Source organism: Somniosus microcephalus, chromosome 24, assembly GCF_052327205.1.
Source record: "Somniosus microcephalus isolate GS21.2 chromosome 24, FLI_Smic_1.0, whole genome shotgun sequence".
NCBI classification, from domain to species: Eukaryota; Metazoa; Chordata; class Chondrichthyes; order Squaliformes; family Somniosidae; genus Somniosus; species Somniosus microcephalus.
In genome coordinates this window covers 32,564,885-32,591,819 of record NC_141010.1, presented here as the reverse complement: position 1 = coordinate 32,591,819, position 26,935 = coordinate 32,564,885, and the positions used below count along the sequence as shown (strand labels likewise).

At 44.7% G+C, this 26,935-nt stretch overlaps 1 protein-coding gene across 4 annotated transcripts in view; it reads left to right on the top strand.

The window, feature by feature from the left end:
• Window positions 1-2,967: 2,967 nt before the first annotated feature.
• wnk4a (WNK lysine deficient protein kinase 4a) overlaps window positions 2,968-26,935 on the top strand; it is a 104,734-nt gene continuing 80,766 nt past the window's right edge. For all 4 annotated transcript variants that reach the window (XM_085966422.1, XM_085966423.1, XM_085966421.1 and 1 more), the window contains exon 1: window positions 2,968-4,419. In XM_085966422.1, the coding sequence (XP_085822548.1) occupies window positions 3,838-4,419 (582 nt within the window). In that variant the 5' untranslated portion in view covers window positions 2,968-3,837. The remainder of the gene's footprint in view (window positions 4,420-26,935) is intronic.

Here is a 26,935-nt window from a genome sequence, read left to right as displayed (position 1 = left end):
CATCCACAGTATTTTACTTTTATATTAATATTCAGCAGATGTTACTAGGATGCTGCCAGTATGGGGGAATGACATCCTTTTAGAAACTTTGATAGTTCTAATTTTTTCGAAACAACTTTGAATGATAGTCCACTCAGTGAGAGATCTCTTCCTTTCATATGCCGAATAGAATGTTTTTTGGCAGCTTGGCTCAGTTGGCAGCACTCCTGCCTCTGAGTCAGAAGATTGTGGTTTCAACCCAAGTAAGGATATAATCTAGGCTGACGCTACATTGCAATGCCGGGGCCGTGTTGCATATTTGAGGTGCTATTTTTTTGGATGAGATGTATCGTTTGAAGTGGAGCAGCAAGTTCTGCTGTTGTCCTGAACAATATTCCTCTCTCAAACACCACCACCAAAAACAGACTAACTAGTGAGTCACCTCATTTGCTCAAATTAGTTGCTGTGTTTGTCTACTCATAACAAGTGTCTGTGCTTCAAAATTAATTCACTTTGAAGATCTTTGGTTGGCCTGGGGATTTGTTGAGATGCTATATAAATGCATGTTCTTTATTTCTGCTTGTTACTTTAGTAAAATGCAATCAGGGCCACTGGTTACGATGATTGAATAAGTCAGATGTTAGTTTTATTGTTAGATTCTTAATTTTTTGCTGTTTATGGATTGCATTCCACAATTATATCAATTTCCCATGGAGCAAACCAATGGTCTTGAATATGAGCCACATTTTTTTTTTATTCATTGGGATGTGGGTGTCGCTGGCAAGGCCAGCATTTATTGCCCACTCCTAGTTGCCCTTGAGAAGGTGGTGGGGAGCTGCCTTCTTGAACCACTGCAAGATTTTGACCCAGCGACGATGAAGGAATGGTGATATACTTCCAAGTCAGGATGGTGTGTGACTTGGAGGGGAACTTGGAGGTGGTGGTGTTCCCATCCGCCTGCTGCCCTTGTCCTTCTAGGTGGTAGAGGTCGTGGTTTTGGGAGGTGCTGCCAAAGAAGCTTTGGCGAGTCATTGCAGTGCATCTTCTAGATAGTACACACTGCAGCCATGGTACGCCGGTGTTGGAGGGAGTGAATGTTTAAGGTGGTGGATGGGGTGCCAATCAAGTGGGCTGCTTTGTCTTGGATGGTATCGAGCTTCTTGAGTGTTGTTGGAGCTGCACTCATCCAGGTAAGTGGAGAGTATTCCATCACACTCCTGACTTATGCCTTGTAGATGGTGGAAAGGCTTTGGGGAGTCAGGAGGTGAGTCACTCGCCGCAGAATACCCAGCCTCTGACTTGCTCTTGTTGCCACAGTATTTATGTGGCTGGTTCAGTTAAGTTTCCGGTCAATGATGACCCCCAATATATTGATGGTGGGGGATTCGGTGATGGTAATGCCATTGAATGTCAAGGGGCGGTGGTTAGACGCTCACTTGTTGGAGATAGTCATTGCCTGGCACTTCTGTGGTGCAAATGTTACTTGTCACTTATCAGCCCAAGCCTGAATGTCATCCAGGTCTTGCTGCGTGCGGGCATGGACTGCTTCATTATCTGAGGAGTTGCGACTGGCACTGAACACTGTGCAGTCATCAGTGAACATCCCCATTTCTGACCTTATGATGGGAAGAAGGTCATTGATGAAGCAGCTGAAGATAGTTGGACCTAGGACACTGCCCTGAGGAACTCCTGCAGCGATGTCCTGGGCTGTGATGATTGACCTTCAACCACTGCAACCATCTTCCTTTGTGCGAGGTATGACTCCAGCCAGTGGAGTGTTTTCCCCCCGATTCCCATTGACTTCAGTTTTACTATGGCTCCTTGATGCCACACTCGGTCAAATGCTGTCTTGATGTCAAGGGCAGTCACTCTCACCTCACCACTGGAATTCAGCTCTTTTGTCCATGTTTGGACCAAGGCTGTAATGAGGTCTGGAGCTGAGTGGTCCTGGCGGAACCCAAACTGGGCATCAGGTTATTGGTGAGTGAGTGCTGCTTGATAGTAGTGTCGACAACACCTTCCATCACTTTGCTAATGATTGAGAGTAGACTGATGGGACAATAATTGTCCGGATTGGATTTGTCCTGCTTTTTGTGGACAGGACATCTGGGCAGTTTTCCACATTGTTGGATAGATGCCAGTGTTATAGCTGTACTGGAACAGCTTGGCTAGAGGTGCGGTTAGTTCAAAGCACAAGTCTTCAGCACAATAGCCGAGATGTTGTCAGGGCCCACAGCCTTTGCTGTATCCAGTGCGCTCAGCTGTTTCTTGATATCACGTGGAGTGAATCGAATTGGCTGAAGACTGGCTTCTATGGTGGTGGGGACCTCAGGAGGAGGCCGATATGGATCATTCCACTCGGCACTTCTGGCTGAAGATGGTTGCAAACGCTTCAGCCTTGTCTTTTGCACTCACGTGCTGGGCTCCACCATCATTGAGGATGTGGATATTCATGGAGCCTCCTCCTCCCGTTAGTTGTTTAATGGTCCACCACCATTCACAACTAGATAATATTCAATTCTGATTATTACTTTTAATAATCAGAATTGAATGGACGGATACATTCTCACAATTACAAATCATTTGCACAAATCCATCTTTTTTTAAGTGACCGTAACCACTTTATACCACTTGTGTTCAATGGGTGTAGGTACCCTCAACCCGTTTGGGTTACGGGAGCCCATAAAAATGCCATAAAGGACTAAGCACGGGTTGGTATAAAGATGGTTATGGCCATGCAAGGAGACACGGGGTTGTCAGGCTGTTAATCAGCCTACAAATCCTTCCTCTACTTCACACTGTTCGCCAAAGAAGTGTGTGAAGATATGAACCCAACAACACCCCGCCCCTCAGCCTGCGTATCCTTGTCCTTCAATACCTTGAAGTGATAGTAGCTCCATTTCTAATGAAGAGCCGCGTCACTGTGCGAACGTGACATTAGTTGAGTGAATGTTGTGCCCGATAAAGGAGAACTTGACGTACACGGACCCTGCTCGCAGCGATAGCGCTTCTGGCGGCCTGCCTTGTGAGGACGGCAGGTTTAAAAGGCGCGCTTCACTCAGCCAGCACGTTGTGCCCTGATCTTTCAGCACTTGTAAAACAGGGCGGATTTGAACAGGCTGTTCAAAGAAAAAAAAGACGATAAATTAAATTTCGTCCCCCTGCATTGACTAAAATGTCTTTTTAAACAGAGGCTGATCCTTCCCCCCGCCCCGGATATCGCAGCACTCGCTCGAGGTATCGACGCCGCCAGTTACAGTGAGTGTCAGCGCTGAGCCATTGGTCGGGGTGAGGAGGCGCTATTAACGCAGCGCCCGGCCGATCCCAATATCAGGCGCGACTCAGTGGCTTCCAGCTCCTTTCTGCAGTCCACAGCGGGGCGGCCGCTTTTCTACCCAGAAGCAACTCGTTCAGAGCCTGTTTTGTTTTCAATTGCAATTGGAGTAAATAGATTGCAAAAAACGGTTTACACCCCGGAGCTGCCCGAGATTAGAGTCGAGAGCGAGAAGAAAACAAAAAACTCTGGACAGTTTCCTATGGAGCAGACGGAAAGCTTGTGGTGAACTTGCCTCTGTCCCATCTGTCCCAGTAGATGGAGAAGGGAAAACTTTCAACAAGAACATTAATGAGAGCGATGGGTTTGTGTTGGTAACACTGCGTCAGTTTTGTCTTATAACATTCCTGCGAAGCGCCTTGGGACGTTAAAGGCGATATATAAATGCAAGTTGTTGTTGCTTGAATAATCTGGCGAGGAAGGAGGAGCCAAGCTCTGAAATCACTCCGAATACTTTGACTTGCACACTGGAGGCAAGGTTTTGATCGGAGTTTAGCTTTGAGAAGTAAGGTGCGCAGGGCTCCATGTCCAGGACCATGTCCCAGGCGGAGGTGGACCTGGCCGGTTTTGGGGTCATCACCTCGGCGCTGGACCTGGAGCGCCCGTCTCTCCTCAGCAAGGTGCCGAGCCGGCGGCGCAGACTGCCGGCCAAAGAGTGCCGGAGGAACTCCTACCGCCACCACCGGAGAAGCTCGGTGGAGATCGAGCTGGGAGCCGACGGGCTGCTCGTCCGCCGGCCGACCTGGGCTCCTCTCTCTCCGGCCGGCGACTTCCCTGCGCCCGGGCCAGGAGCCGGCGGGGCGAGCGCCGGGCTCGCCAGCACCCCGCACCAGCGCCCCGAGCCGCTGGTCAAGCCCCCGGCGGCCAACAGTTCGGACACCGAGGATGGCAGCCCCGGCACCCAGCACAAGGAGTCGGTCGGCGACCTGCCCGAGGAGAGTAAGATGGAACCCGAGGAGAACGAGGTGGAGATGAAGGCGGTGGACACCTCGCCCGACGGCAGGTTCCTGAAGTTCAACATTGAGCTCGGCAGAGGCTCCTTCAAAACTGTCTACAAGGGATTGGACACGGAAATCACCGTGGAGGTGGCATGGTGTGAGTTGCAGGTAAGGGGAAAGAAAGTGAGGGAGGGAGGGAGGGGGGGGGGGGGAAACAAATCTATAGATGATTTAAAACCCTAGTTTATTACCTGAGCACATTGTGGGATCCTTATTGTGTTATTCAGAAATGCTTCATCAGCACAACAATACTAGAAAGAAAGATCCTTTCACAACCTCAGCACATCCCAAAGTGCTTTACAGGCAATGAAGTACTTTTTAAAGTCACTGTTGTAATGTAGGAAATGCAGCAGCCAGTTTGTGCACAGCAAGTCACCACAAACAGCAATGAGTTAATGACCAGATCATCTGTTTTTAGTGATGTTGGTTGAAGGATGAGTATTGGCCAGGGAATAACACTCCTGCTCTTCCGAATAGTGCCATGGGATCTTTTCGTCCACCTGAGAGGGCAGATGGGGCCTCGGTTTAGCGTCCCAGCCAAAGACGGCACCTCCGACAGTGCAGCACTCCCCCTCAGTACTGCACTAGTGTCAGCCTGGATTATATGCTCAAATCTCTGGAGTGGGGCTTGGGCCCGCAAACCTTCTGACTCTGAGGCGAGAGTGCTACTACTGAACCACGGCTAACACCTAATGACTGATTTGTATGACTGTCTTACAGGGGAATGCCTAATGTCCTCAATTTCCTCAATGGATGGTTACAGCACTGGCAGTGTGAATGGATGTTTATGCTCCACTATACCAACTCCTCAAAGAATGGTCATACTGTTAGGACAGCTTAGAAGTGTATCATGAAATCAGGAATGCAATTAATCCTGAGCAAATTCCTGCCAAAAATATGACTTCACACTTTGAAAGTATTACACTGCTGCTACACTTATACTGTAGCTAGAGGTCTGCTCTTCCCCTAGCGCTTAAAATATCAATGTTTAGAGAGAGCAGACAGCACCTTCCACACCTACTACACATTAAAATTAGCTGCCAGTGGGATTGAAAGATGCTAGGAGATCCAAGGGACCGCCACCTCGCACTTTTAAATCTAGATTGACATGACACTGAAGTTACACAATGTCAAATCCCAGTGGTGCAAGACTACCTTCTCCAGGGATCTCGCAGCTTCTCTTAAAATTGTATTGTAAATGCACCCTTACAGTCTGGCGATCACTAACTGAAGTGGTGAGAATGGAGACCAGGTCTTTTTGGTCAGAGGTTTATACTGGTTTACATGTTGGTTCAACTGTTGTAAATTAAGCTTATGTGGCATTTGGAGGAGCATATATGGTACAATGAGTCTGCTGGCATGGCTGTATACACTGGTATAATAACATTACACACTTCAGGATCAGGGTATTCTGTTGGTGGCGGTCATGGGTGGGGGAGATGCAGTAGCTGAGAAAGGGTGAACGGGGAAACCCTATCTTGTCAAGTACCACCACTGTCATTAATTAAGTCATTATTCTTGGTAGTGCCTGGAACTGATTGTGGCGTATTCTTATCATTGCTCTGTATGTTACTGGGTCTTTTCATTCCATGCCCAACTTAAAATTTGACAACACATGGAGTCATGGAAAAAACACCTACACAGCTTAAGTTATCAAAGTAGTTTTATTTCTTGTTGAAATGACCCAATGAGTTTAATACCAAATCCTGCCAAGGGGGTATTTCTTGACAATTTGAGGGGGAAAATTATTTAAATTACCTAATGCGGAACATTGAAGCATCATTGGCATATATAAACATCACCATTAATACTAAATTAAGATGAATATGCATTGTTTTATTTTGAACAAATCATTTCACGCATATAGTATGCACAAGATGTACAATAAGTAACAATACAATATTCAATTTATTCCACACAGCGAGTGAACTACACTCCCCATTGACTCTTCACACTTTGTCAAAGGGTTATGAGAATGTAGAACACACTGCTCCAAAAGGCCTACAATGCAAAATCATGTTCATAAAGGAGATAGATACTCGTTCGGGAAGTAAAAGCTTTGAGGAAGGTAATCTGGTTATTTTTAAAGCTATTAAACTGATGCTGCTCACTCCCTTTCAGAAAAGAGATAAAAAGCTGATTTGCTGAAATGGTTTCAGTTAAATAACATGGGAGGTTTTCTGTACAGAGATATAACTTAAATGGTTGAACCTGAACATGCAGGGAATTGAGATTAAAAAGGTAGAGTTACCATGGCTAACAAAATGGTGGAGCAGACTCGATGATCCAAATGACCTACTTCCATTATGCGTAGAATAGTCCAGATTTAAAAGCATGTTCTCTTTTGTTCACCGTACCAAAGAAAGCATTTGACCTAAACCAGTACCCACTTGTTAGTCTGCTTAATTTGTATTGAATGTAATAAATTGTAGCTCTCTCTACTCTGTATCATTTAAATTTAAATTTCTAATATGGTCTTAGAACTGTGGGAAAATTAAAAATATATTTCAACACTAGGGACAGCAGAACAAAGTGCCATCAGCAGATAGTTTACTCCAGCTTCTCCAATGTGAAGGAAAAACATTACAAACTTTTACTTAAAGAACAAAACACATACGATGAGTGTTTGAAGAAGGCTGCTGGCTGGAAGACCTGTATGGATTTTTTCCCCATTGAAAACACTGCTCATAACTTACTGTTATATCAACAACCTCACTTTGGAAATTTAAAAAAACATACAACATAGGCATTCATTCACTATGTTCTCATCGGTGGAAAAATGTCCACATTTTATTTACTATTCAGATTCAATCATAAACCACCATGCTATTTAGCTGGAACCGTTTCAGTTAACTCCGCTTTCTATCTTTTTTTCTGAAAGGGATAGTGGTTGATCAATTCAATTTTAATAGCTTTAAAAATAACCAGACTGTCATAATTAATAGTGGTTCTTTTCATTGCTCACCAAATCGTTGTGTTAGATCACTTAACATAGAAACATAGAAGATAGGAGCAGGAGTAGGCCATTCAGCCCCTCGAGCCTGCTCCGCCATTTAATGAGATCATGGCTGATCATCCAAATTTAGTACCCTGTCCCTGCTTTCTCCCCATATCCCTTTAGCCTTAAGAAATATATCTAACTCATTCTTGAATATATTTAATGAATTGGCCTCAACGACCTTCTGTGGTAGAGAATTCCACAGGTTCACCACTCTCTGGGTAAAGAAATTCCTCCTCATCCCAGTCCTAAATGGCTTACCCCTTATCCTTAGACTGTGACCCCTGGTTCTGGACTCCCCCGCCATCGGGAACATCCTTCCTGCATCTAGTCTGTCTAGTCTTGTTAGAATTTTATAAGTTTCAATGAGATCCCCTCTCATTCTTCTAAACTCTAGCGAATACAAGCACAATCGACCCAATCTCTCTTCATACGTCATTCCTGCCATCCCAGGTATCAGTCTGGTGAATCTTCGCTGCACTCCCTCCATGGCAAGAACATCCTTCCTCAGATAAGGTGACCAAAACTGCACACAATACACAAGGTGTGGTCTCACCAAGGCCCTATACAACTGCAGCAACACATCCTTGCTCCTGTACTCGAATCCTCTCTCTATGAAGGCCAACAAACCATTTGCCTTCTTAACCGCCTGCTGCACCTGCATGCTAACTTTCAGCGACTGGTGCACAAGGACACCCAGGTCTTGTTCCACTTCCTCTTTTCCCAATCTATTGCCGTTCAGATAATAATCTGCCTTCCTGTTTTTGCCACCAAAGTAGATAACCTCACATTTATCCACATTATACTGCATCTGCCCAATCACCCAACCTGTCCAAATCATCCTGGAGTTTCTCGGCATCCTCCTCACAGCACACATGCCCACCCAGCTTTGTGTCGTCTGCAAACTTGGAGATATTACATCTAGTTCCCTCATCTAGATCATTAATATATAGTGAATAACTGGGGTCCTAGCACCGATCCCTGCGGTACCCCACTAGTCACTGCCTGCCACTCGGAAAAAGACCCGTTTATTCCAACTCTTTGCTTCCTGTCTGCCAACCAGTTCTCTATCTACGTCAGTACCTTACCCCCAATCCCATGTGCTTTAACTTTGCATGATAATCTCTTATGCGGGACCTTATCGAAAGCCTTCTGAAAGTCCAAATACACCACATCCACTGGTTCTCCCTTATCTATTCTACCAGTTACATCCTCAAAAATTTCCAGTAGATTAGTCAAGCACGATTTACCTTTTGTAAATCCATGTTGACTTTGTCCAATCCTGTCACTGTTTTCCAAGTGCTCTGCTATTACATCTTTTATAATGGACTCCAGCATTTTCCCCACTACTGATGTCAGGCTTACCGGTCTATAATTCCCCGTTTTCTCTCTACCACCTTTTTTAAATAGTGGGGTTACATTAGCTACCCTCCAATCCATGGGAACTGTTCCAGAGTCTATAGAATTTTGGAAGATGACCAGCAATGCATCTACTATTTCTGGGACCACTTCCTTAAGTGCCCTAGGATGTAGATTATCAGGCCCTGGGGATTTATCAGCCTTCAATCCCGTCAGTTTCCCTAACACCATTTCCCTACAAATACTGATTTCATTCAGTTCCTCCCTCTCTGGGAGGTTTTTTGTGTCCTCCTCTGTGAAGACAGAACCAAAGTATGTATTTAATTGGTCTGCCATTTCTTTGTTCCCCATTATAAATTCCCCTGATTCTGACTGCAAGGGACCTACGCTTGACTTCACCAATCTTTTTCTCTTCACATATCTATAGAAGCTTTTACAGTCAGTTTTTATGTTCCCTGCAAGCTTATTCTCGTACTCTATGTCCCCCCCTCTTAATTAATCCCTTTGTCCTCCTTTGCTGAATCCTAAACTGCTCCCAATCCTCAGGTTTGCTGCTTTTTCTGGCCAATTTATATGTCCTCTCCTTGGATCTTATGCTATCCCTAATTTCCCTTGTTAGCCACAGTTGAGTCACCTTTTTTGTTTTATTTTTATGCCAAACAAGAATGAACAAATTCTGTAGTTCATCCATGCGATACTTGAAATAGTTGTGAGCCAAGCAGCCTGTCAGCTGATTGATAGTGTAGCTTTTTGTTTTACACTGTCCTTGTCTGACATTGTGTAATCTTTACCAAGAAGGAGCATTATGATCAATTATTTAGATGTTGTGATTATATGCCCACTTTGTATTGTACAGCCTGTATTGTGTTTCCTGTTCTCCCACACGTCTTTCCGTCTAGTTATTTAATTCAACAAGCAATTCAGACTTACTGAAGGAAGTTGGTTACTTGCCAGATTGAGGGGAAACTGAACAAATGCCACAAAGTTACTTCGATTCACTTTCAACCCAGAGTCCGAAGCCCAAAGGAGGATAGTGGTACATTTATACATCGGTACTAAGGTCTCCTTGTAAAAGTTTAATCACCGTGGTAGCCTAATTAGATTGTGAAATCACATGTAAATAATTCACTTAAAATGACGTGCGAGTGCTTTACTCGGTACATCTGACCTACAAAATTGCCTTCCCTGCAATGTTAATGTACAATGGAGCATTCTGAAGTTTGGAGTGTAAAATATTGGAGCAGTTCCCTAACTGCTGCTCAGGTATGGGGAGATTGATGTGTGAATCAAGCAACACAGTCTTCCTTCACATTTGCTCCCAAAATCTGCCCTCTTTCTGAGCAGCTATGTCTGAGAGATTGATTGCACCTTTCTGTTAACCATTGAACCCTAGCTTTCCACATTTGATACTGATTCCAACATTCTGCAACACTTTTGTGATTGCTTGAAGCCAGGCACTTCCGCTTCATCTGGCTTGCTTGATACACATGAGGCCCATGCAGACACCCCATTAATATTTACTAAATCTACTAGCCAAATGTCTGATACGAAATTCAAGGCCATTTGAAGATATGAAGGCAGTCAAGTAAAAGGAGAAAAATCAAAATGTCGTCAATAAAAGCAATGTTCGTGGTACATCTACACAAAGAAGCAAAGGACAATTAGACATACTATAGGTAAACAATAAAATTATCACTCGTAGTTTTTCTTTTTAAAACTTACATTCCCCCCGCAACTTGTCTCCTTACTCCTCCTGGGTAACAATTGTGCCAGTACAGTGCCGAGTGACCACATTTTTATGACCGGATGGCAAGGCTCCTGTCGTTTTCAATGGGAATGAGAATTGAACTTCGACACTCTTTTGTGATCTAATGGAAAAGTTCAGGTTTTATTGGTGAAATGTAATGCATCATCTTTCCTGTTTTTACAATGATTCACGAAAACCCGTTACGTTTACAATGTATTCAAAATGCTTGGATTCCTGCCCAAATATACATCAATCATATATTGACTACACACGTTTAACCTTCCATGGGCTTATACAAGTAAATAAAGGTTAGTAACAGAACTGAAAATGACGGAAAATGAAAAGCAATTTAAGGCTGCCGTTATGTTGTAGCTAACGAGCGGAGACCAGTATTGGCCAGCTGCAGTTGGCAGACCTTTATCAAAATGCACAATTGCCTGAGACTGACCAGCAACAACCGACCTCTGTGCTTACACGCTTCCATGCATGAGCAGAGCTCGTGCTCTCCCTAACAGCAAATATTTAATATTCTGTTTAAAGTTTTGAAAGTTGTCAGAAGGCCCAGCTGACCACCTGGGCACTCTGGCCACGCAGTCTTGTACTGGACTGGAGTTACACTGCTGCTGGTATGAACTCAAAGTGTCCTAAGACAACCTCCTGGAGGGGGCCTCACTGTTCCTTGGCTTTAATGTGCTCATGCGCCAGATTGGGACCTGATACCCTTGTTGTACTGTCACTTTTTGCATCAAGATGTTCCTGAAATCACTTCATATCAATGCAAAAGTGGAAGCATAACTTTACCTTTATGAATGGGAGTGTAAGGAGTTGATATTTTTGCAATGGCCATATCACCTTCACGTTTTGAAACTTAAGATTTCTTCTTCTATTAGTTCATCCTCCTATATCTGCTTTGTTGGAGAGTGGTAAAATCTAACCTATGAATATCTGAACTATCTGCCAGGAGGGACACTGAAACAATGTAAGAAGAGCTCACCTCCCTGGCTAAATTTCCCTCTTTCTGTCAAATGACATGACCGATTCACTCGTGATAAGGTATTGGATGCGAATGTTAGTCGAAACTGGGTTTAGAACCCCGGCATCCTCATCCAACGTCGATTCTTCTTTAACCTTGAAATGCCCTTGCTGTACAAAAATTAAAGTGTTGACAATAGCTCACTTTAAGCAATGGTGGAGTTAAGTGGCAGTAGCAGACTACAGAAAATTGGGAAAACATACATGTCAGCACTGAGTGCACAGCATCTGTAGTGCATGAAGATATTTACATGTGCTACAAGAACAACAGAAAGCCTTTTGCATGCTGACCGGCTGCAGTAAGATCTGACTGGTTAAAGTGGCAATGGAGCTGTTTTTATAACCTGTAGGTACAATAGTGATAAATAGAAGTGGCAATTGAAAAAAACAGGTGAAGGAACAAGCAATTGACAATAAGTAACTGGCCCTTTTTTGGAAGGTATTTATGCTTTTATGAGAGTGTGTACTCTATTTAAAAATAATCCTGGTCAATTCTATCCCCACCACCACTCCTGAAACCTTGACTGTTGCTGGGATATGGTTCCATGAACGCCAGGCGTCCTCCAGTAGCTGGCCCAAGTGGCCATTATTCATTTGCAAGCCGCAACAGTGACCATCAGCACACTACTTCCAGTGGAGGGCATCACAGCCAAGCCCAGTGCTGTCCTCACTTGTCCTCATATACTCACTTTTGCAGATTTGCTGTATAGTGTTCAAGAGCAGAAGTCTGGGCTGCTTTTAACCCAAGGCTACCAATGCCAATTGTAGCGACTCATCTGGTGCTCTGTCTGAAATCAGGTAACTCAGCACAGATTGGGGACTCAAACCTGGAACCTTTCTGGTATTGCATTGCGCAGCTACTCATTAAAGTAAACCTGCCGAGCTATCAAGAGACCCACTGCAGTCTCTTTTCACTCAATTTATACCCCTTCATCAATTCCCATAGCCACACACCACCTGCATTCAGAAAGGTGGGCATGTGACCTTCTCCCAGTGGCATGTTACATAAGAACATAACATAAGAAGTAGGAGCAGGAGTAGGCCATACGGCCCCTCGGGCCTGCTTTGCCATTCAATAGGATCATGGCTGGTCCGAACCTAGACTCACGTCCACTTCCCTGCCCGCTCCCCGTAACCCCTAATTCCCTTATCCGCTAGGAAACTGTCTATCTCCGTTTTAAATTTATTTAATGTCGCAGCTTCCACAGCTCTCTGGGGTAGCAAATTCCATAGATTTACTACCCTCTGCGTGAAGAAGTTTCTCCTCATCTCAGTTCTGAAAGGGCAGCCCCTTATTCTAAGATTATGCCCCCTAGTTCTAGTCTCACCCATCAGTGGAAACATCCTCCCCGCATCCACCCGATCAAGCCCCCTCACAATCTTATATGTTTCAATAAGATCACCTCTCATTCTTCTGAATTCCAATGAGTAGAGGCCCAACCTACTCAACCTTTCCTCATAAGTCAACCCCCTCATCTCCGGAATCAACCGAGTGAACCTTCTCTGAACTGCCTCGAGAGCAAGTATATCTTTTCTTAAATATGGGAACCAAAACTGCATGCAGTATTCCAGGTGTGGCCTCACCAGTACCCTGTATAACTGAAGCAAGACTTCCCTGCTTTTATACTCCATCCCCCTTGCAATAAAAGCCAAGATTCCATTGGCCTTCCTGATCACCTGCTGTACCTGCATACTAACCTTCTGTGTTTCATGCACCAGGACCCCCAGATGCCTTTGTACTGTAGCACTTTGCAGTTTCTCTCCATTTAGATAATAACTTGCTCTTTGATTTTTTCTGCCAAAGTGCATAACCTCACACTTTCCAACATTATATTCCATCTGCCAAATTTCTGCCCACTCACTTAGCCTGTCTATGTCCTTTTGCAGGTTTTTTACGTCCTCCTCACTCACTGCTTTCCCTCCCATCTTTGTATCGGCGGCAAACTTGGATATGTTGCACTCGGTCCCTTCCTCCAAATCGTTAATATAGACTGTAAAGAGTTGGGGTCCCAGCACTGACCCCTGCGGAACACCACTAGTCACTGATTGCCAACCCGAGAATGAACCATTTATCCCAACTCTCTGTTTCTGTTAGATAGCCAATCCTCCACCCATGCCAGTATATTACCCCCAATCCCGTGATTTTTTATCTTGTGCAGTAATCTTTTGTGTGGCACCTTGTCAAATGCCTTTTGGAAGTCCAAATACACCACATCCACTGGTTCCCCTTTATCCACCCTGTTTGTTACGTCCTCAAAGAATTCGAGCAAATTTGTCAAACATGACTTCCCCTTCATAAAACCATGCTGACTCTGTCCGATTAAATTATGCTTATCCAAATGTCCTGTTACTGCTTCCTTAATAATGGACTCCAACATTTTACCAACCACAGATGTTCGGCTAACTGGTTTATAGTTTCCAGCCTTTTGTCTACTTCCCTTTTTAAATAAGGGCGTTACATTAGCAGTTTTCCAATCTGCTGGGACCTTTCCTGAATCCAGGGAGTTTTGGAAAATTACCACTAATACATCCACAATCCCTACCGCTACTTCTCTCAAGACCCTAGAATGTAAGCCATCAGGTCCAGGGGATTTATCCGCCTTTAGTCCCATTATCTTACCGAGTACCACCTCCTTAGTGATTTTAATTGTGTTTAGCTCCTCCCCCCCCCCCCCCCCCCCCTATAGTCCCCTGTTTGTCCAGTGTTGGGATATTTTTAGTGTCCCCTACTGTAAAGACTGATACAAAATATTTGTTCAGCGTTTTTGCCATCTCCATGTTCCCCACCACTAATTTCCCGGTCTCGTCCTCTAAAGGACCAACATTCACTTTAACCACCCTTTTTCTTTTTATATAACTGTAGAAACTCTTGCTATCTGTTTTTATATTTTTTGCTAGTTTACTTTCATAATCTATCTTCCCTTTCTTAATTAATCTTTTAGTTATTCTTTGCTGGCTTTTAAATGCTTCCCAATCTTCTATCCTCCCACTAGATTTGGCTACTTTATATGCCCTTGTTTTCAGTTGGATACTATCCTTTATTACTTTACTTAGCCACGGATGGCTGTCTTTTCTTTTACGCCCCTTATTCCTCAATGGAATATATTTTTCTTGAAAGTTGTGAAATATCTCCTTGAATGTACACCACTGCTCATGTACCGTCTTACACTTTAATCTATTTTCCCAGTCCACTTTAGTCAACTCTGCCCTCGTACCTTCATAATCTCCTTTATTTAAGCTTAGTATGCTGGTTTGAGATCCAACTCTCTCACCCTCCAACTGAATTTGGAATTTAACCATGTTATGGTCACTCATTCCAAGGGGATCCTTTACTAGGACATTTTTTATTAATCCTTTCTCATTACACAGGACCAGATCTAAGATTGCCTGCCCCCTGGTTGGTTCAGTAACATACTGCTCAAGGAACCCATCCCTAATGCACTCTATGAACACTTCCTCAAGGCTGCCCTGCCCAATTTGATTTGTCCAGTCAATATGAAAGTTAAAATCCCCCATGATTATAGCTGTTCCCTTATTACAAGCCCCAACTATTTCCTGATTTATACTCCGACCAACAGAGTTGCAACTGTTAGGAGGCCTATAGACTACGCCCACTAGTGACTTTTTCCCCTTTATTATTCCTTATCTCCACCCAAACTGTTTCACTATCCTGATCCTTTGACCCAATATCATTTCTCACTATTGCAGTGATTCCATCCTTTATTAACATAGCCACCCTACCTCCCTTTCCTTCCTGTCTGTCCTTCCTAATTGTCAAATACCCCTGGATGTTTAGTTCCCAGTCATGGTCACCTTGCAGCCATGTTTCTGTAATGGCCACCAGATCATACCCATGTGTAGGTATTTGTACCGTCAACTCGCCTATTTTGTTACGAATGCTGCGCGCATTCAGATAAAGAACTTTTAAATATGTTTTGTGACAATTTATTCCTGCTTTTACCCCCTTTACTACTTTACCTTTATCTTTATACATTCTGGCCTAGAAATTCAGTTGCGTTTGCGCCCACTTATTGGCTATAAAGTGGTTTGCGCCTGAAGTTTTTTATCGCCCGAAATTCAGATGGACCCTAACATCGGCGTTAACCGGTAGCGCCGCGCCGGCACCGATGACGTCATCGGTGTGCGCAGCGCCCCGGTTGCAATGCTATTCCGGCCCGATGGCCAAATTCAGTTGCGGCCGCCTCGCCCGTGGCAGCCGCAAACAGCGTTTGTGAAACGGGGTCTTGCAGCTCCGAAAGGCCGGCGCATAAAGGTGGAGCGGCGGCCGGCCGCTTTCCCGGCGGCCGCCTGCCCGCACCTCCCTCCCCGGACTCCTGCACCACCCCCCCGCGGCATTGATGTCCGAGTCCCGCGAGCCCGGCACTTCTCCGTGGTGCCGGGCTCATTTGCCGGGGGAATCCACCGGCGATCTGACGGCTGCAGGCAGCTCCTCCTTAAGAGAAGGAGGAGGCCTGCAGTACCCCAGCCTGCCGCACCGCATCGGGTGCCGCAGCGGCAGCTGGACGCCTGAAAGTGACATTCATCGCCCCTAGCGAGGCGGCCAAACCCTGCAATAGCGCCCGCCGCCGTCTTGGCCCGTCGCAACTGAATTTTAGGCGGGCGCTACGGGAATCCTGGCGAGCGCAAAATTTCGGGCGCAAAAGACCTGGCGGGGCCATACCGAATTTCTAGGCCTCTGTCCCTTCCTGACATGCTCTGGTTTTTAATTCCCCCATTGCTACCTTGCTCTATTGCCTTCTCCGCTGACATTTTTATTTTTTGCTCTCTTGAAACCTCCCCCCCACTAATTAGTTTAAAGCCGTCTCTACAGCCCTAGTTATTCGATTCGCCAGGATTCTAGCCCCAGCACTGGCCAAGTGAAGTCCGTCCCAACGGAACAGCACTCTCCTGTCCCAGTACTGGTGCCAGTGTCCCAAGAAGCAAAACCCATTTCTCCCACACCAGTCTTTGAGCCACGCATTTAACTCTCTAATTTTATTTACCCTAGCCAAATTTGCTCATGGCTCAGGTAGTAATCCAGAGATTATTACCCTAGTGGTTCTGTTTTCTAGTTTGGCCCCTAGCTGCTCATACTCCCTCAGCAGAACCTCTTTCCTTGTCCTATCTATGTTGTTGGTACCAACATGGACCACGACAACTGGACCCTCCCCCTCCCACTCCAAGCTCCTCTCCAGCCCAGAGGAGATGTCCTTAACCCTGGCACCAGGCAGGCAACAGAGCCTTCGGGACTCTCGCTCTTGGCTGCAAAGAACCCTATCTATCCCCCTAATGATACTATCCCCTACAACATTTTTTACTCCCCCCCCCCCCCCCCCCCCCCCCACTTGAATGGCCCCTCGTTCCACGGTGCTGTGGCCAGGTTGCTCATCCTCCCTGCAGTCCGTTCCCGTCCTCACAGGGAGTAAGAGCCTTGAACCTGTTGGACAAGTGCAAGGGCTGCGGCTCCTCCAACACTACCTCCTGGATCCCCGTACCTGCCTCACTCATAGTCACACCCTCCTGTCCCTGACCACGGACTACATCTGAATTAGTTAATCTAATTGGTGTGACTACTTCCTGGAACACAGAGTCCAGGTAACTCTCCCCCTCCCTGATGTGTCGCAGTGTTTGAAGCTTGGACTCCAGCTCATCAACACGGAGCCGGAGTTCCTCGAGCAGCCAACACTTACTGCAAATGTGATCACTGTGAACATCAATGGTGTCCACCAGCTCCCACATATTGCAGCAGTAACACATCACCTGCTCTGCCATTCTATGTAATTAATTAAATTTATTATTATTATTTTTAAATGATATATTTAAGGGCCCTGGTTTACAAACTGTCCCGTTACACCACAGAGACCGTAAAAACTATAAACCACAGTGTTAAAGTTTTAAAAAAGAGAGAAATACTCCCAACCAATCACTTACCTGCTTTGTGGTGACGTCACACCTCGATTACTTTTTACTTCTCTCCCTCTGAGATTGGAGATTGGTGAAACCTACCCGCGCCTCGGGCTTACCTTTTATAGGTCGCTGCCGCTCGGATTCCCGCTGCCGCCACTCTGAGGCCTACCCGCACCTCGGGCTTGCCTTTTATAGGTCGCTGCCGCTCGGATTGCTGCCGCCGCCGCTCTGAGGCCTACCCGCGCCTCGGGCTTGCCTTTTATAGGTCGCTGCCGCTCGGATTCCCGCCGCCACCGCTCATAATAAGCAAGTGTGTCCTTTAAGGGATGAGTTGAGTCAAGAGATTACAGATGAGCTAAATTATTCACATCCATCTTTATTATTGAAGATTGTAGACAAATTAGCCAGCCAATTTGACAAGAAGTGGAAAAAGCTCTGACTGGAGGACAGCCCATGGCTCCCCTATTGTGTACACTGTCATGAACAATATAGAGATGTTTTTTATATAATGATATTCCCTGATGACATCAAGCCATGTAGCTAGGTGATGTGTATATTGCAGACTGACTGCATTCAACTTGATTTTGCAAAGAAGTTGCAGATGACATTTGATGTGAGTAAATGTAAGTTAATGCACATTGGAACAGGAAACTGTACACAATGACTAGATCCTATTTGAAGTAGTCTGGTGGGACTGTGGCACTGAGCAAAGTCCAATCTTGTTGACATTCCACGGGTGCATCCCCTTTAAGGACTAACACAGCTGAAATTCCAGGGAAGGGTGGCTTGCTCAAGCTGCTTACACAATGACTAGATCCTATTTCAGATAGGCCAGTGGAAGTAACAAGCATGATTTTAACACTCTGGCCTTAAGTTATAATGAGGGGCTTGTGGAACTGAGTTTTTTTGGTCTTTGTGGAAAAGAAGATTGAAATGGGACATCGTTCAGGTCTTTAAAAAGCTGAAGGACCTGACCATTGGAGATGCTGCTTAACATAAACTGTAATTGCAGAACTAGAGGACACAAACAAAAATCTATCAAACCTCCAGCAGGATTATAGTTTCTTCCCGCAGGGTTGTCATTCTACAGAATAGTCCCAATTAACTCTTTTAATAAAAAATAAAAAAAAGTTGACAAGTATATGGCTAAGAATGTGATGTGTTATCTAAGGTAGGAGCCCACGGAATTGAGGGCAAATTATTGACCTGGTTAGGAAACTGGCTGAGCGGCAGGAGACAGAGTAGGGATAATGGGTAGGTACTCAAATTGGCAGGATGTGACTAGTGGTGTCTCGCAGGGATCTGTGCTGGGGCCTCAACTGTTCACAATATTTATTAATGACTTAGATGATGGCATAGAAAGTCATATATCCAAATTTGCCGATGACACAAAGATAGGCGGCATTGTAGGCAGTATAGATGAAAGCATAAAATTACAAAGGGATATTGATAGATTAAGTGAATGGGCAAAACTGTGGCAAATGGATTTCAGTGTAAGCAAATGTGAGGTCATCCACTTTGGAGCTAAAAAGGATAGATCAGGGTACTTTCGAAATGGTGAAAAGCTAACAACAGTAGAGGTCCAAAGAGACTTGGGGGTCCAGGTACATAGATCATTAAATTGTCATGAACAGGTACAGAAAATAATTAAAAAGGCTAATGGAATGCTGGTCTTTATATCTAGAGGACTAGAATACAAACGGGTAGAAGTTATGCTGCAGCTATACAAACCCTGGTTAGACCACACCTGGAGTACTGTGAGCAATTCTGGGCACCACACATTAGGAAGGATATATTGGCCTTGGAGGGAGTGCAGCGTAGGTTTACCAAAACAATACCCAGACTTCAAGGGTTAAGTTATGAGGAGAGATTACACAAATTAGGGTTGTATTCCCTAGAATTTAGAAGGTTAACAGGTGATCTGATCGAAGTTTTCATGATATTAAGGGGAACGGATAAAGTAGATCGAGAGAAACTATTTCCGCTGGTTGGGGATTCTAGGACTAGGGGGCATAGTCTAAAAATTAGAGCCAGACCTTTCGGGAGTGAAATTAGGAAACACTTCTACACACAAAGGATGGTAGAAGTTTGGAACACTCTTCCGCAAATGGCAATTGATGCTGGATAAATTGTTAATTTTAAATCTGAGATTGATAGCTTTTCGTTAACCAAAGGTATTAAGAGATATGGGCCAAAGACGGGTATATGGAGTTAGGTCGCAGATCAGCCATGATCTCGTTGAATGGCGGAACAGGCTCGAGGGGCTGAATGGCCTACTCATGTTCCTATGTTCCTAAGGTAAAATGACCAGGATAGACATAGATGATTAAATACTTTGCAAAATATGATGGTTCCTATGCTGGAATGCAACTAGTCAGAGTTAAAACATTTAATTGTAATTTTAGATTGATATCCTGGAAATTTACTAGTTACCTTGTGGTCAAGGAGAAATGTCATAGATTTTTACCTTGAACCCTTCGCTCACAGTTCATCATCTCCATCAGGTAATTAAACAAGCAGGACATGAGTCCGTAGCAAGTTATGATCTGTGAAGTAATGGGCTCAATGGGATGAATGGCCTTTTCTCACTCCATGTCCTAAATACTCCAGTATACAACTGCATGCAAACTCACTGATAGAAAATTAAGAGCAGAGGTGTTTGGGTGATATGTAGGTCCAATTCCTTAATCCACTGCCATCCTGATTTCAGCCGCTCAGCACAGAGAGAAACCAAATGAAAGTCACAGGAGGGAGAGTAAATCAGGCAGTGAGTCACCAGGATATTGTTGCACACCTCCAAGTTTAAGGACAGTATTGGGAAAGGCCTGGGAGCAGACTGCTGGCCACCCTCTTCTGTATGATTGGTACTAGCCTCAAAAAAGACTTGAACAAATGGAGGGAGAAGCTAAGTTTGAAAAAGAGCGGGGAAGTAGAGTTTTGTAAAACTGTCGTAGAACAGACGGAAAAATTATGATTGGATTAATTCCAAGGTTAGTTCTTTTCACCTGAACATACCTTCAAGGGATTAATAATTGGTGTCATTCGGTCAATCTTACCGAAGCTACTTAGCATTGAAGATGTGTCTCCAGGACAGTTTCCCCACTCGGTTTAGTCAGAGGGACTTTAGAATTTGTGTCTATAAGCAGAGTGTTTCATCACATTTAATCAAAATAAAGTTTATGAAAATGGTGAGGATATAGGTATTATGCAATGCAATATTTAAATCATTATTTTTAAAAATATGATGTACATTTACTTGAACATATTTCCAGTTCTCTAATGTGCTTTTTTACTGAGGTAAAAGTAGAGATGATATATACATATATCACTTAACTGTGCAAATGTTTGCTATATTGGAATGTTTCTAAAGCTGTCTAAATGTCAAACATATTAAATCGAACATCATGCAGAATGTAATGTGACATTCCTTTTTTTTTTGCTTCTGAGAAAGAGCTTCATTATAGAATGGACTTGTCTTCATAATGCGGTCATGCTTGCAGTGAACATGAGCCAAGAGATTTCTGACACACACAACTGTCCCAAACAGGTTGAATTTCCACTACTTCACCAGGGGGCTAAATTCGATAAGGCCCGAAAACTGACACGGGGATCGCAATGTGCGGCCTGCCCGCACCCGTTGAAAGTAATGCAGGCAGCACGTGAAATTCGTTGTTGCCTGCTAATTAACATGATTGCAGCGCTGAGCCCAGTGCTAATCGCGTTTCTGGTTGGCCCAGCGCTCAGCATGGGGCCCAATATCGTGGGAAGTCTATTTAAAGGTTGCCTGTAGAGTGATGAGCTGTCTAGACTTCTTAAAGGGGAAGGTGCTTTCTGAAAGATAGCTAGGAATGCTGAGGCACCGCCCCGCAGGAGTGGCAGTGGCCCTGTGGAACTCGAACCTGCTGTCCTCTCGTAGGATGACAGCATTTGTACTTCCACCACTACCACTCCACCAGTGCCATTGCCACTGTCTGACAGCCAGCCAGCCCACCCAGACTGCTGCCACCCCTGCTGAGGTGGTGCAGTCTACAACCGGGCCTTCCAGGCCCAGAGCTGCTTGAGGTCATCCTGCAAGGCCACCTGCAGAGTCTCCCACGGAAAGTCAGCAGCCTTCCACCAGCCATGCTGTAGCCACTGGGGTAGCACTTCGTAGGAGCACTAGAATAGACAAAGGCACACGAAAGACAGACACTAAGGGAATGCACAGGTGTGATTAGTTGACTTTTTGTAATTCAGTTTTGGAATTAATTATTTATAAATTATGTTTGGAATGTTTGTTTTGTGGTGGCTTTCATTTCAGCATTGTGGCCAAGAGGACGCTGTGATGTTCGCGCAGCAGTCTGGAAGTCCCGCACAGGCCGCTCACCAGTTTTTACATTGGAGAAACTGCGCATGCATAAAAAATGGGCCGTGCAGCCAATTAAACGGACCGTGCGCAGGGGAACCAGAGTCTGATGATGTGCCCAGGGACAGCCTGTCCGGAACGGGGATTTGCAGGCTGCCTCCTCCCTTCCTCCTCTTCCTCCTCCTCCTCTTGAGGTGGTCATGGAACCCGAATTGGCACACCCGCTCTGGCGAGTACTGAAGAGCACCTCCCGAGCGGTCAAGGCAGTGGAACCATTGCTTGAGCAGCCCGATGGTCTGCTCGATGACATTCCTCATGGCAGCATGGCTGTCATTATATGATTGCTGGCCACGAGTGGTGGGGTTGCGGAGGAGAGTCATCAGCCAGGTGTAGAGCGGATAGCCCTCGTCTCCGAGCAGCCACCTTCAGGTTTGACGTGGTGGCTGGAAGATTGCTGGCACACCGGACTAGCGCAGGATGAAGGCATCATGACCATCACGATGTGCTGGGCATGGTCGCACACCAACTGCACATTAAGCGAGTGGTAGCCTTTGCGGTTACAGTACATCTCAGCATTGATGTGCGGCGTCTGCAAAGCCACGTGTGTGCAGTCGATGGCGCCCTGCACCATGGGGAAGCCCGATATCCTGACACAGCCATGTGCGTGCTCCTCCTGCTTCTCTCTGTTTAGAGTGGAAAAAAATGGAAACCCGTCTCCTGGAGTAGAGTCTCTGTGTGGTGAATGTAAGATGTTTGCTAATTCACCTGTTCCAGCCTAGAAGGATCCACTGGCGAAAAAATTCAGGACCACGGGCACCTTGAGGGCCACTGGCAGAGCCGTCGACACTCTGCTCTGAGGCTGCAGGTCTGGTTCAAAGAGGTGGCAGTGTTATGTCGCCACCTCCTTGGTGAAGTGGAGTAGTTGTACGCACTGCTCCTGGCTTTGGTTCAGGTAGGAGAAGTGCTCCCTGAAGGCCCTAAGTGGGTAAGGCCTCCGGTTAAGAGCCCTCCTCCTCCTCCTCCTCCCTCTGCGAGCAGCTTGCCTTTGCTGCCTCTGCTCCATCTACCTGTCCTGCTGCAGCGCGAGGGGGACCTCAAGCAGAGCCCCCTTTACTGGGAGCAAGTGGTGTACTCTGAGGCCTTCCGGTAGCAGCCAATGCCTTCCCGACGTCCAGCAGCACTCCCTGCACACTTTCACAACTTTGTAAATGTCTTCCAGCAATCCAGTGTTCATATAAACTCTGCAAGAGCCAATACAAGAGAAATAATCAACTTATCTGCAAGTTGGATGTATCCATTTAAATAGCACTGGTGGGGAGTCCCTCGTGCAGCTGAACGCATGTTCAACTTTGCATGTTTAGGAGAGGTCGTTGATTGGAATGGCAACGTCCAAAATGGCAGGTCTTGCGTCAAATTAGCGTTACACGCTGACTGACTTCACGATCTGCCTATTCCGCATCCTGCCGGCGCGCACATCCCGCCCCGCCCGCGCCAATATGGTGAACAGCGTGGGCCGCGCCGGAAGTGGGCAGAAGTGAGGCCGCCTTTTTTTTCTCCCCAAACTGGCCTTAACTACGGGCGTGAAGGTGCCGAATTTTGCGGCCAAAATCTATTTTCTCATGTTCAGCAAACACCAAGCACTTCACCACTCCGTGCCTGTCGGATGACTTCTGTATTCAACAGCTTGCATTCAAAAATTCTAGTTAGCTATTAAATATAAACTATGGAGGACCATGAAATGTAATAGGTTAGTGAACTATCCTTACATCTCTGCATCCGGAGTCTAACCTAGGGTCGCAGGGTTTTCTTTCTCTGCCAATTGTAAAATTCTTAAGTAAAACTCAACTTAGATTCTGGTGGACAGTCATTTACATAAAGTGACCATGATTGGCACTAATTTGCAACCAAAGTCAAAGGTATAAGGATGACTCGTATATGAAATGGAAAGTCACACTGGAGCACTGTGTGGGTGCTTAACTCTGCATTTAATCATGCTGTACATAACCTGGGGCTTGATGGAAACATGGGGAGAAAATATTTCATTCCCGGAATGGGGATCTCCAACCTTGATCTCCAACCATAAAGAAACCCTGGAAAAGTTGATCATAAAATTTTCAAACTGCAAAAAGAATAACAAATTGGGGGCAATTTTGACCTAACTCGCCGAGTGGGAAACGCGCGGGATTGGGTGCGCCGCTGGTTTTAAGCCCTGTCCAATTTTACCCTCCATTGAAACCAGCGTTCCACCCAATGAGGATCCAACTTGTTAATCCTTATTCTGTGTTTTGAGGTCCTTGTGAGGACCTGAGAACCAGTTATTTAATGTCCTATTCTCTCTCTGCAGCCTTCCTAGATGTAGTAACATTTCAGAGCTTCTCCAGCACAAAGTTGCTGCAATTTTAAGTTTAACAAAATGCCACCTGGATGGCATAAACCTAACTTTATGTTTACACCACGAGACAGGCCAACTACCTCTCAACTGTAATTATTAATCAAGAATAGCAATGTTTATAAGAGCCTGTAAAAAATTGTCTGCATGGGAAAGGTACTAATAATAAGATAAACATAATTCTAACTTGAATTCAACATTTGCCCGTTAAAATATTTGCTATCTCTTTCATGTTTAATGTTTATTATTCTTGAGTACTTTTTATATTATAAAGAATTCATATTTTAAATAATACTTTGTAAAACATTACTGACGTGAATGAAAAGTGAAGGTGCAGTTTAGGACAAAGAATAATTCCATTGTACTTTTTTCTTTATCTCTCCTTGAGTGAAACCTTTACACTCATCAAGGTGAGGAATGTCAATATTGCAGAATTGATCATTTTTCCGCTTTGCGTAGCTAGTATCAGTGCCAAAAACACTTGGGTTAAGTATTGCACAGATTAGATTTGGGGTAATGTTTGGAACTCTGGCCCAAAAATGTGAGCTAACCCTAATGAGTGCGTCATTTTCATTTTACTCGTAGCTATTTTGTGTGAAATTGCTCCTTTAGTGCTAAATTATAGACAAATGAAGTTCTGCTACAATTATTAAAGAAGTGGCTTTCATACTTTCATCTGGCTGTGTTAGCTTGACAGTCAGGTCCCATACGTGGAAGAATTGTGCTCCAAACCCACTCTCTTGAAGCATTCTGTTTTTTTCCTATCAAGCAAGAAGACCTGTTCTGTTTTGTAACTCTGAAAGTTTATTCAGAAGTACAGGCGATGTGATGGTGTAGTGCATTGGAGAGCTGGGTGCACTGCAGCATGGAGCCATAGGAAGCCATTTTGTGCCCACAAGGCAAGTTGCTGATCTCAGATGGGTCACTAAGAGAAACATCAGTTTGAGCTTGTCATTCTTCATCAGGAGGGTGAAAAAAAGCGGCTGTTTTTGTAGGTCTGCTAGAAACTGGTTAAAAAACAGCTTTTCTAGGAACATGAGAACGAATCGTGTCTCATTCTCTTAGCTAGGTATGGAGTATAGTTTGGGGGAGGGGAGCAATCTAACAGATAGGAGAATTAAGAACAAGTTAAAGTATAATAAATATTTTATTTCAGAGTTGCTTTTAAATTCCATTAAAAAAATCTTAATGTGTTGAACTACCAAGATAAAATGAATAAAGAATTAGAGGCTGTTGATGGCTATCAGAGCTGTGCAGTTAATTGGGACATGGTTGTTGGGAATTGGAGGACAGATCTTGAGGTACCAACTGAGTCCCATCATGAATGCATGTTGTTACTGTGATTGAGCAAATACATGGAACCATTTCATTTCTTTCTGTGATTCTAATTAATCAGCTCAATTACATTTAGATATTACAGGAAAGATTCAGCAGTGATGCTTTCCAAAGGCTGTTTATTATTTAAGATTATTTTCATAAGAAAACATATTGGCCCGGGTTTTGCGGTTGTAATGACGGTGAAACTAACAGTGTTGCCATCATTACCCTGTGAAACTGACCGCAACTTCTGGCGTCCGTACAGGGGCGGAGATCAAGAAGTTGCTTTCAGTGATGCCCTGCTTCTCCACAGGGCATGCAGTTGAAGACCCCGCAGACGGCAATCCGCACAGAATCAGTGATTTGATGTGACCTTCCCCTTTTATGCTGTAATATCGCTGTTAAAATCCCCGAAAAAGTTAAGCCTTGTTCAGTGAGGTGTAACTGGGTTTTTAATGGTGTACTAAGTTATAATTACTGCTGAACAACTTCTCTGGCCCAGAAAAATTAATTTTATACTTGTGGAATGTCAAATTTTTCCATTATGATAATTCCATAATTTTTAATGTAATAAAATTAAGTTTGTTTGATATTTCAGCTTCTACCTTAATCCCATGTGTATGTCCCAATGTTTATTTCGCTCTCTGTAAAATTGATTAAAAAGTGAATTATAATCTTTGCATTTTACTTCCTGGTTTGCTGTCTGTGAGAATTCTTCAATGTGATTGGCTGCTTAGCTGGCTTGCTGACATGCTGGATGCTGGACATCTCCTAGACATGGCGCCAGAATCAAAGTAACATTGGGAGAGGCAAAATCGATGGCACCGAGATCGCTCGATCTTTGTGGGCAACTTTCTTTCGAGGTCAGCGGCAAGCGCCGCCACTTTGCCGCTGACCCCAAAATCTGGCTATAGTTGTATTTGTGTTGTTGGTCAGTGCACACCAAGATACCTTTGTAGACAGGAAATCATTAAAGTTTACAAGTGTCAAACGTGTAAAGGTTCCTGTGGACATTTTTTCAATAGCCTTTGACTCCAGAGTAACTGATTCATCACTCAAGAGTCTCCTCTTTGCCCCAAACAAAGTACAAGTACAACTGTTTCCATCAGTGGAGCACAGGGGAGTAGAGATCAGCCTGCATCCAATCTGACACAGCCTTAACTGATCCATCAAAGCTTCTATTCAATCCACACCTAGCCCATGCCAAACATTAGACATTCCTCTTAGAATAGTTGTTCCCTATTGAGACGTATTGGCTCTACAGTGGTGTGTTTGAGGGTAGGTATTACTCATGAGCTTCGTACTGTGATGGTCTGTGTATGTATATGCTGGGAAGGGATAAGGCATCCGCTATCCAGCCCAGCAGGGACCCTTCAGCCATTGGAAACAGTTGCTCTTTATTTACTCTCTCTAAACCCTTCATGATTTTAAACACCTCTATCAAATCTACTTTTCGCCTTCTCTGCTCTAAGGACACGGGGAGCCATATTTAGGGGTGGATAAGGGTTCCACTCTCACAAAGCCTCATGG